Raw genomic sequence first — 11,070 nt, 5'->3', positions numbered from 1 at the left:
TAATCGCAAATTAAGATTACTAATTGGAATGATAATTGATACATAGGTAAAAGTCGTCTAAAAATATTAAAGCTTACAGGAAAAACTAAATCCCAAATGGAAATAACTTAAAAAGAAACTAAAACTTAAAAAGGCGTCGCAAAATTCTAAAGTACCTAAATCTTAGTCTAAAGAAAGAGTACTTAAGGAATTCTACGGCAAAGCCTAAAAATCTAGAAGTAAGAATAACTATGGCAAAAACTAAGTTTAAAACTAAATATGAGCTAAAAATACAAATATTACGCTAAAACGATTAAAAAGGGACAAAATATAAAAATATACAAAAAGTTGTAAAAAGTACAATTTTTATAAAAATATTATTTTTATATTAATTATTTATTAAAACTATTAATTTTATATTTTATTAAACTAATTAAAACAAAATAAACTAATAAAAACTAAATATTATAATAAATACACCCTAATTAGGGTTTAAGTTTAAATATAATTAATAAAAACCCGTAATTAATGCTGCTATGGCTTCTGTGTACCCGTGTCAGACTGTCTCCGCGAGTCGCGGTATTCGAGGCTGCAAACTCCGCGAGTCGCGGGGTTCCAATTTTCAACTCAGGTACAGTTTAAAATTCGACGCGTTTTTTATTTATTTTATATTTTCTGTTTTCTGTTTTAAAATCTAAAATATTTATATAATAAAAACTTATATTTAAAAACTAAAATAAAAATAAAGAAACTTTATAAAACTTAAATATTTAATAAAATCTTAAAAATATATAAATTTTTGTTTTTCTTTTTATATTTTTGAATAATTAAAAACGTATTTTTACAAAAATGAATTTTAATAAAAGTAAACTAAAAATAAAAATCTTTTTTTTTATGTAGCGTTGCGCTTCCGACTTTTAAGCTAGATTGTTCCCCGGCAGCGGCGCCAAAAATACTTGATAGTTAAAGCTAAGGGGTATAAAATACTATTAATTTTTAGCAGGAAATACTATTAAATACGATACAATTTTACACAAGATATTTATTTATTTAGAGAATGGATATACTTAAACCTTGCTACAACACTTATAGGCAGTGTACCTAATCGTACAGTAGTGTAGTTTTTAGTAAGTCCGGTTCGTTCCACAGGGAAAATCTTTAAACAAAACTTAACGCTATATTAGTTTACTTTTATAAAAATACAAAATATATATATATATATATATATATATATATATATATATATATATATATATATATAAGTAATATTATTGTTATAAAGGGGGTTTTTACCGTTTAATGACCGGTTTGTCGATTTTAAAACTTGAGTCGCAGTTAAAACCAAATGTAAAATAATAAATAAATACAAGACTTAATTTAAAGCGTAAAGTAAATAACGATAATGAAATTGCGAATAATAAAAGTGCGATAAAATAAACTTGCGATAATTAAAAAGTACGATAATTAAAAGTGCAATTAAATACAATAACAATAAAAATGCGATAATTAGAAGTGCAATTAAATATAAAATAAAGGAAATTAAATATGAAATAAAAGAATTATGCTTATTTAAACTTCCGTAACCATGATGTTTGACGTGTTGATTTTAGTTTTATGCCCATGGGTTAATTGTCCTTTGTCCTGGATTATTTAATATATCCGTCTGGTTTTTGTCCATAACAGTCCATCAGTCATAAATATAAAGTGCGAGTGTCCTCGTCAAATTATCCTTATACCCGAAGTTAAATATTCCAACTAATTGGGGACTTAAACTGTAACAAGATTTTAATATTTTGTTTAATAATTACACCAGGATGTCGACTGAGTGTAACCCAAGGTTTTAATATTTTGTTATCAATTATACCAAGTGTCCTTGTACATAATTTCACCCCTGTTTTAATTATTCTAGTGGCTATTAATCCATTCCCGTGTCCGGTTAAATGAACGATTATTCGTACATATAAATACCCCGCCCATCATGTCCGATCGAGTGTATATGGTAATTTATAGGGACGCCCAATTGTAAATCTTTATATTACATTAACAAACTATCATTTAGTTAAAAAATTATAAAGCCCATTAATAGCCCATAGTCTAATTTCCACAAGTGTCGTTCTTTTGTCCAAACCCCAATTATGGTACAAAGCCCAATTATCCAATTTTAGTAATTAGCCCAACATCATGATTAATTCGGATTAAATAAGCATAATAATAACTTAGCTACGAGACATTAAATTAAAAAGGTTGAACATAACTTACAATGATTAAAAATAGCGTAGCGTTACACGGACAGAATTTCGACTTACACCCTTACAACATTTGCTAACATACCCTTATTATTAGGATTTAAAATTAAAATTAAAATTAAAATATAAATTATATATATATTTACGTATATATTGAGAGAGAGATAGATTATGGATTATGAAAATGATCAGAATTCGTTTGCTTTTATAGGAATTTTCGTCCAGGTAACCTCCGCGACTCGCGGTATATTTGGCCTTCGAACTCCGCAAGTCGCGGAGTTCGTTTTTACAGCTCATTCATCCTTGGCTCTTTGTTTGCCGACGATTTTAAATATTAATATAATATATATATAATTTTTAAGAATTATTTATATATTATATTATATTCATGTGCATAGTTGACTTGTAATTTTTAGTCCGTTGCGTCGAGCGTTGAGAGTTGACTCTGGTCCCGGTTCCGGATTTTCGAACGTCCTTGCGTACAATTTAATATCTTGTACTTTGCGTTTTGAATCTTGTACTCTTGTAATTTCGAGACGTTTCTTATCAATAATTGGAACCTCTTTGATTGTATTTTGTACTTTTGAGCTTTTTGGTCGTTTGCGTCTTCAATTCGTCGAATCTGTCTTTTGTCTTTACCTTTTAATATTTAAACGAATATCACTTGTAAATAAAATAATTGCAACTAAAAGCTTGTCTTTCTTGAGGAATAATGCTATGAAATATATGTTCGTTTTTAGCATTATCCGTTAAACCCCCAAAACGTATTCATGTTTTTTGTTTTTATTTTTTGTTTCAGATTGATATTTTATACTCTAAGGTTTTTTTGCAGTAAAAAAATGGAAGGATAGTTGAGGAAGTGTAGGATTTTTGATTTAAGCTAGCGGCTCCTTAATTTCTTAAAATCGGTTGGAGATATGGCTGAAAAGTGTGTTTCTGTGCACGATAATTTCAGGGTTCTTACGGTATGATCTTCTTTAATTTTTAAGGCATTTAATATCTATCTTACATATTTCTAATTTATATATATTGCAATTACACGTTCATTGTTGTTTTATCAATTTAGAATTTATTAATTCAGTTTGTTGATTGCTTAAATTTTTTGATCCAATATTTATATTGTGTATTTGTTTCTTAGCAGAATTAAAATTTAAAGAAAGCAAAAGGTTCGGAAAATGAGGTATGTTTGTCGATTTTATATTAAGGTTTACTTTTTTTGTTAATATATCTTATAACTAAAATTGTTGTTGGAGAAACTCATATAGAATCATTCACAGCTGTTAGTTTAATGAATTACTCCGTATTATTTAGGAATACAAATGCATTTTGTAAAATTGAAAATTTAGCAGATATGAATCAAATTGGACATCAATTATATGAGATACTGATGGTATTATTATCCAGTTGTAGGTGTATTTTATTTTGTATAAATGTTATGTGTTTGATTTAGGGTTAATTTGATCTTACAGTAAGCTTCAAAGTGAGCCCTTAGAGAGGCAATTACTCAAATTACTTCTAGTGCCAAAGAAAAAAAAATAACTTCACTGAAACTATTGAACTACAAATTGGTTTGAAAAACTAGATTCCTAGACCTAAATTAAAGGTTTGCATGCTTGATGATGCCCAACATGTTGAGGAGGTAATTAATTAGATTTTGAGTTTCTCATGTTTTTTGATTATATCATTTGAATTGAATTAAATATAATTATTATCTACTGTAATTGCAGGCTCAAAAAAACTGGACTTCAATATATGGATAAAAAGATGGTGAAAAAACTTGCAAAGGGGCACCATGCGTTTTATATAACATCCGGTTTCGTTTACCCAATTTAATTATAAGTGTTTTGATTTGTGGGTTTTTCCGTTTTGTGGTGTTGTCCAGATGATGATGATGCTAAAGAGTTGATTATAGATTTGAGAATTTGAACTTTGAAGGAACTTAAAAATCATAAATATCATGTTCAAGTAAGTTACTTTTTTTGTTTGATTATTGTTTCTCCTTTTTATTCATTTCTACTGGAAAACATAGTCCATCCACCATTGTGGAATTACAACATTTGATCATTGGGCATCTAAGAATGGGAACTTTTTACTTCGGGTTTTGGCTAGCTCAAACAATGTCATTTAGTGTTTTTTTTTCCTAACATTATTTTTGGGCAGTATTTGCCGACATGGGTGTGGATTTGACTGCCTCATTTACAAATTATGTACATTCATTGGCTTCTAGCATAGATGAGGGTCACTATTCGTTACATGAGTCCTCTACCCGAGTTAATCTCGAAGGTGCACATTTATAATTACAACCGCTTACTTTAGCTATAAATGCAGTTGCTAATCACAACCGTGTTTATTGTATAACTTGGGTAGTATGTTTTTGTTACTGTTTCATTTGTCGTTCGGTTCCATATTTGCTCCCTTTCTTGAATGCTATTGTGTTGTTTTATATGCTTTATTGTGTAATGGTTTGTTTTTTATGTTGTGCAATTATTAGTCATAGAATAATTTAATTATGCTGGGGTCATGTCTCTGTATATTGCTATTGTGTTGTTTTGTATGGTTCATTGTATAGTCCTGTCGTGCAAACACGCCCTTTCTGACCGTCTATTATGCTTTCATTATTACATATTTATGTGCTACTATTTTATCATGTTGTGGTCATGCTGTTTTTGTATACTCCTATTGTGTTGTATGCTTTATTATTGTATGGTATTGTCTTTCAACATTGTCTTTGCAGGCTTGCCCTTTCTTACCTTTTTAAGTGTTATTATTATCAAAATTTTATATGCTACCTATTTGCTGGTGAATATGAATAATAAAATTAAATGGTAAAAACTTCTCTCAAGATCTATAATAACGTATCTAATACAAATAAGGTATTTATAGTTACCATACTTCATCCTTTTTGATATCCCATGTTACTGAAAATACTCAGTGTTCTCAAAAATGGTTACTTGGCACTTCTACTGCTCCAACAGATCCTAAGGTACTTCTATATTTAGCATCAGTTTACTAAGTCATTTACTTTCCAATTTTATATGTATAGCAAATAGCAAATTGCAATTTTAATGGTGTGCTACAACGGTTGCTCATTTGTTGCAAATTTTGCTGCTCTACCTGTTGTCTTTTATTGTTGTTGTTTTGTGTTATACGAGTATTAAATAGTTAACACTTCAAATTTATATGAATTGTGATTTAAATGGTAGTAATTGGCGGTAGCTTATTATTAATAAAATTTAGTAATTGAACTGTTGATTTTTCTGTTTGTTATTTTGGGTTGTTTTAGCGCCTAGCTCATTATTCTCTGTATAGATATGACATTTTATATTTTTATCTATAAATAAATAAAAGCTAAATTTTGCAACTGTGCTAATTGGGCAATTTGGTATTTTAACTCTTGCATAGTGAGGCACATTTTTTGCTTATTTGTGATTAGTGGGGGCAAAAAATAGAGTACACAGAGGGCAACAGACGATTACTCTATGTGAGTTGCAACCGAAAACTAGGTGGCAATGCATACCAACTCATGTGTCATGACCATGGAACTCCAGACAATCGTGACTTCAGGTAGCTAACGAATATGAACATACAGTTACCAAAAACATTTATTTAACAATATTGACCAACATTTCATTCGCAGCTACTGATTCAGAGCGATATTAATAGACAACATGGCACGCCTTCTTCTACAAGAAAGCTGAAAAACCAATAGGAATCAGTTTCCAAAAGATGAATCTTGAAATTGGTTACGACAACAAAAACGAACTCCCACAACCAATCGAAGCCCTGGAAGGAACAACCTGCATCTTCCGGTCCACTATCAATCAATTAACGGATATATGGTAGAGACGTCTTTCAAACTGACCCATCAGTTACACCACCACACACAGAGGCTCCACCACTTACGGAAGTCGACACACAACAGATTTTCAAAAAAAGAATGACTAAAGAACAAGGGTAACCACATGCTTCCCTTTTGAACTATGCCAACTTTCCTTTTGAACAATGCAAGTGTACAGTATGCAGTCTTTTAAGCAGCGTAATGTATGTATGCATTAGACGACCTTATGAACTATGTAGTACGCACTAAGAACAATGTAATGTTTGTAGTAAGAATATGTAAAAACGTATTAACCAAATACCTAACAAAAAATTCTCAAAATCCGCAGCAACGCGCGGATCAGAAAACTAGTTAAAATAAAATGTTGAAATATGGGGTAATAATTTTTATTTTATAGAAGAATTTTTTTTTAAAATGTGTTGTTTAATTTTATAAAAATATAATAATATATATTTTTTATTTTAATCGATCCAGCAGTTAAAAAATTCAAATCTGTCAAAGGGTCTAGCTAATCACGAGACGCCACGTGAACAATATGTCAGTTGAAGCGTATGTTATGCAATTTACAACGCCCGAAAAAAATTGAGCCAACAACACCTCACAAGACACGTTGCAATCCATCTTAGATGTTATACGCCCATTCACATACAAACAATCTCAAAAACTCTAAATCACATACAAATGATCTAAAACATTTTTGGTAACTACACATGTATACAAAATTAAAAACCGTATACTACCAGTAGCTGAGTGGTAAAAAAACCTCATGTTGTTTGTATCCGTGAAAAAATCGATGCAGGTTCAAATCCGGGAGGGGGGAGGTTTCTCCAGCGTTCTGTTGTGGTGACTAGGTGCATGTTATAAGCCACTCGGTTTAACTCAAAAGCACACCTGGTACGCATTGCACGATGGTGTGTGAGGAGTTTCCTTCTAACATGTGATTGGGCATCGCGAATATTGTTAAGTCTCCTCTGAGTGATGTTAAAACTGTCGTTCTAAACAAATATATAAATAAATACTTATACACGAAGTTTATAATCTTGGCAAAACAATTAAACAAACCTTCACAGTTGGATGATGAGCTAAAACAATCAACATCATCGCTTGTTACAAGAATCTCACTTACATTAACAACTGCTAATCAATTGTTGGCTTTCATGTTTAGAAACGGAAAATACGCTTCTTTTTCTTCTTTTTATCAAGTTATGTCATGATCTCTCTTTGTTGAAGAAAGGATTCCTCAAGAGACTGCATTAATTATGAGTAAAATTATAACTTAAAGAACACTGTGAAAGAATAGTTTGTGTAAAGTCATGATTTCTTGACACTATTTATAACAGCCTCGGTTAGATGTTGTATTTTAGGAACATATAAAAATTGGTAGACAATTTTTTTGGAGAGATCATGTAACTAAAATGTATCATGATTAACAGTACATCCAGACAGTAATAAAATGTATCATGATTTGAAATCGGTGTATTGGTGGTCAACTATGAAAACAGATATCGCTCGTTTTGTTGAAGAGTGTTATGTTTGTGCGCAAGTGAAAGCAGAACACCAGAAACCGTATGGGTCGTTACACCAGTTAGAAATTCCTGAGTGGAAACGGGAACATATCACGATAGATTTTGTGACCAAACTACCCCGAACCCAAAAAATGCACGACATGATCTGGGTGATAGTTGACCGATTGACCAAGAGTGCTCATTTTTTAGCTACTCGTGAGACATCGTCATTAAGTGAATTCGCCGAGTTGTCTGTGAATGAAATAGTCAGTCGTCATGGTGTGCCTATATCGATTGTGCCAGACAGAGATTCTAGATTTGTGTCAAATTTCTGAAACGGTCTACAACATAATCTGGGTACACGTGTTAATTTGAGTACAGCTTAGCATCCTCAAACAAATGGTCAGAGCGAGAGAACTATACAGACTTTGGAAGATATGTTAAGGGATTGTGTGCTAGAATACGGTTGGTCGTGGGATTCACATCTACCGTTGGTTGAATTTGTGTATAACAACTCATATCACTCGAGTATAGGGATGCCGCCTTATGAGATGTTTTTTTTTTTTTTGAAAGGCAAGCTTGCATCAGTCTGGACCGAAGCCTAGTCATCATTTGCACACACACACGCGCTTTCGGGCAGGAAACCCGAACCACACTCTGAGGATCCGACCCTTTAACCATCCCGAGGGGCAGGCGGGCCGGATCTTAGTCCCGGAGCGGGTCGGTAAAACCTTCCCTTTGGGCCACCTTCAAGGAATATATTTTAATTCCTAGAGCGGGTGACGAGGCTCGAACCCGAGACCTCTAGCCCTGCGAGTACACAAGTGTAACCGCGGTACCATTGAAGCAATGCTTCGACATGTTGTACGGTCATCATTGCAGTTTTCCAACTTGTTGGTTAGATACTGGAGAGAAACAGTTTGCAGGTCCCGAAATTGTTCAAATGACAGTCGAAAAAATTGCTATTACGCGAGAAAAGTTGAAAGGCGCTAGAGACAGACATCAAATGTATGCTAAACCGCGTAGACGTCCAGTAACTTTTAGTGTGGGTGATCGTGTATATCTGAAAGTTTCGATGTGGAAAGGGGTTATCAGATTCGGTAAACGTGATAAATTAGCTTCGAGATTTATTGGGCCATTTCTGATCAGTGAGATTTTGAATGATCAAACAGTGATTTTGGATCTTCCGCCAGAATTAGCCGGTATTCATAATACTTTCAACTTGTGCTATCTGCTTAAGTGTAAAGTCGACGATGAGACTCAAATCGTACTGTTAGTGGATTTGAAGGTTGACTTGAATAAGAAATCGGTTAAGGTACCGATCTGCATAGTTGCCAGTAAAGTAACCAAGTTGAGAAAGAAACAGATTTCAATGGTACTTATTGAGTGGAAACACAGTTTCGGATCTAACCTTACGTGGGAAACAGAAGAGTTGATGAAGACTCGTTACCCTTATATGTTTGACGAATACCAATTTCCGAGGATGGAATATTTTTAAGGGGGTGGATTTGTAAATGACTGAAACCTGGGCTAGATGTAAGATGACTATTTTTCCCTTAGGTTTATATTTGTGGTTATAAGTGCTTTTATTTAGTGTTATCTGATTATTTAGTTAAGACCAGTTTGTGACAAGGGTCACATAATAGGTTTCCTTGTTTGATTTGGACTCCATTAGAGTCGCCTAACGAAGTATGAAGATTTCGGATAACTAGTAAATACCCGTGTGATGTGGGATATGCGGTTTTAACCTATTTTGTGTGGTGATCAACTGCTTATTTCTCATTTCTTCCAAAAACATCACTAAACACTCCCACACACCTGACTCTCACCCTTTTTGAAACCCTAAATCTCTTTGATCTTGATGTAGTCCTTGATTTGTGTTAGAAATCGTTCCTTGTGTCATTGTGATTCTAACAAGGTAAGATTCGTGTGATTTCATGTTCAAATTTGTGTTAAATTCGGGTTTATGTTAGGTTTTGTCAAAAAGTGGGTTTTGGTGTCAATTTGTTCAAATCTTTTATTTTTTTGGTTCAAAACTTGTGGGTGTATGTTCCTAAGTGATTTGTAAAGAATACGTTTTGATTTTGAGGTCAAAAATGAGTCCAGGATCGAGACGTGGTGATTTTGGCTTAAAATCCGTGAGTTAGCTACTACTACTGCACCTGAAGAACACTGTCGACCGACTGTCACGACAGTCGACCGTCGGAGTGTGTCAGTTGACAGTCAGACTATGATAGTTGACCGTTTGTGTTTGTAGAGACAATCGACCATCGCACTGTACATTCGACCGTCAGACTAGAGACAGTCGACTGACTATCTAGGACAGACTACCGACAATGTGAAATTGGGGAAATTTATGCTAAGTGTTGGTTTTCAGCCATTATGCTGCTCGTGTGTCTAATTTTAATTTGAGCACTATACTAACTTGGTTTATTATTGTTCTTGGGCGATAAGAACAATGAAGAAGCTGAGGATTTAGATAACTGAGTTGTATCCGGTAATCGGTGAGTTGGTCTATCTCCGAATAGAGTTTAAGTAGCATGTCATGCTACTATGGTTTGCTCTATTACCATGCTTTATTGTGATATTATTGTCATGCTTAGATAATGGTTGTCATGCTAGTTGGATATTGCATGCTTATGTGATCTTATGTGCACACTGTGTTTGACACCAATCATGCCTAGGGAGGCTGGGGACTTTCAACCGTGCCTAGGGACGTTGTAGTCCCTATGAGGTTAAGCGAGCGAAGGGAGGTTAGGTTCATATCCTGTTGTCTGTGTACTAATTCAACAGGATGGACTACCGGTATACTCTATCGCGATCAGCTAGGGTCGTGTGTCCGTACAACCCATCGATCCTCTTATTGTCTTTATTTGTATGCTAGTTGGTTGGTAGCATATTAGTGGTATTGTTATTTGCATTTGTGATGCTTAAGCATGTTCTGTTAGATAGATTTCATTCACTTAGCCTAGTGCTAATCCCCCACATTTTCACCCTTGCAGGTTTAGGTACTGCTCGTTAGGGTCGGGTGCAGGTGCTGACAACGTGTTTGACAAGTGAAACTCTGATGTGTACTTTTATAACAGTTGTTTTGTAATAACGTAACACCATTGTGTAAACCTTAAACTTAATTACATGGATTTATGTAGTAATATAATTAATGTTTTGATTTAAATATTAAGTCTTCTGTTGTGTTAAAAAAAGATGGCTTGTGTTACAGATATTTTATTTACTACAATTGCTTTTACCTTTAAAAAGCGTAAACGCGTTTAACTTCTAACAAAAAAGATAAATTTTTTCTTAAAGATATTGTATTTTATTTAAGTTTTATTAGTATTTAACTAATTATAATTGTTTAACTATCTTCGACAAGTTAGTTCGTAATAAATGGTTATGTGTGTGCAAATTAACTAATTGTTATAGATTATATTTAACAAATTTATTTATTGGTTTGGTTCGTACATTTATTCTACTAGAAAACGGTTAAAATTATAATCTTCTT

General features: G+C 33.1%; 1 protein-coding gene and 1 long non-coding RNA gene across 6 annotated transcripts; both read left to right on the top strand.

Annotated features, from left to right (window-relative positions):
• Positions 1-3,029: 3,029 nt before the first annotated feature.
• Positions 3,030-6,462, top strand: LOC139886212 (uncharacterized). 5 transcript variants are annotated; one of them, XR_011772324.1, is made up of 7 exons: positions 3,030-3,190; positions 3,367-3,430; positions 3,695-3,864; positions 3,953-4,190; positions 4,386-4,508; positions 5,659-5,789; positions 5,863-6,462. It is a non-coding gene; the product is annotated as an uncharacterized lncRNA (long non-coding RNA). The 5 variants fall into 5 exon arrangements; XR_011772325.1 differs by having other exon boundaries at positions 3,367-3,391; positions 3,953-4,508; XR_011772322.1 differs by lacking the exon at positions 4,386-4,508.
• A 1,054-nt stretch (positions 6,463-7,516) lies between these two features.
• On the top strand, positions 7,517-10,628 carry LOC139854117 (uncharacterized). The gene is made up of 7 exons (XM_071843441.1): positions 7,517-7,647; positions 7,950-8,033; positions 8,451-8,943; positions 9,436-9,486; positions 10,253-10,321; positions 10,453-10,511; positions 10,571-10,628. The coding sequence occupies exons 1-7, from the start codon at positions 7,517-7,519 to the stop codon at positions 10,626-10,628; spliced, it is 945 nt and encodes a 314-aa protein (XP_071699542.1).
• Positions 10,629-11,070: the final 442 nt, after the last annotated feature.

The sequence above is a fragment of the Rutidosis leptorrhynchoides genome, chromosome 1 (genome assembly GCF_046630445.1).
Source record: "Rutidosis leptorrhynchoides isolate AG116_Rl617_1_P2 chromosome 1, CSIRO_AGI_Rlap_v1, whole genome shotgun sequence".
Classification (NCBI taxonomy): Eukaryota; Viridiplantae; Streptophyta; class Magnoliopsida; order Asterales; family Asteraceae; genus Rutidosis; species Rutidosis leptorrhynchoides.
This window is presented reverse-complemented; position numbering and strand designations above follow the sequence as displayed.

What these genes read in the sequence shown, in the direction of transcription:
- LOC139854117 (XM_071843441.1), top strand. Translation starts at nt 7,517, where the DNA reads ATGTATCATGATTTGAAATCGGTGTATTGGTGGTCAACTATGAAAACA. An exon ending in GGATTGTGTGCTAGAATACG is followed by an intron (nt 8,034 to 8,450) that starts GTTGGTCGTGGG and finishes TCATCATTGCAG; the next exon opens with TTTTCCAACTTGTTGGTTAG. An exon ending in GTCATTGTGATTCTAACAAG is followed by an intron (nt 9,487 to 10,252) that starts GTAAGATTCGTG and finishes AATCATGCCTAG; the next exon opens with GGAGGCTGGGGACTTTCAAC.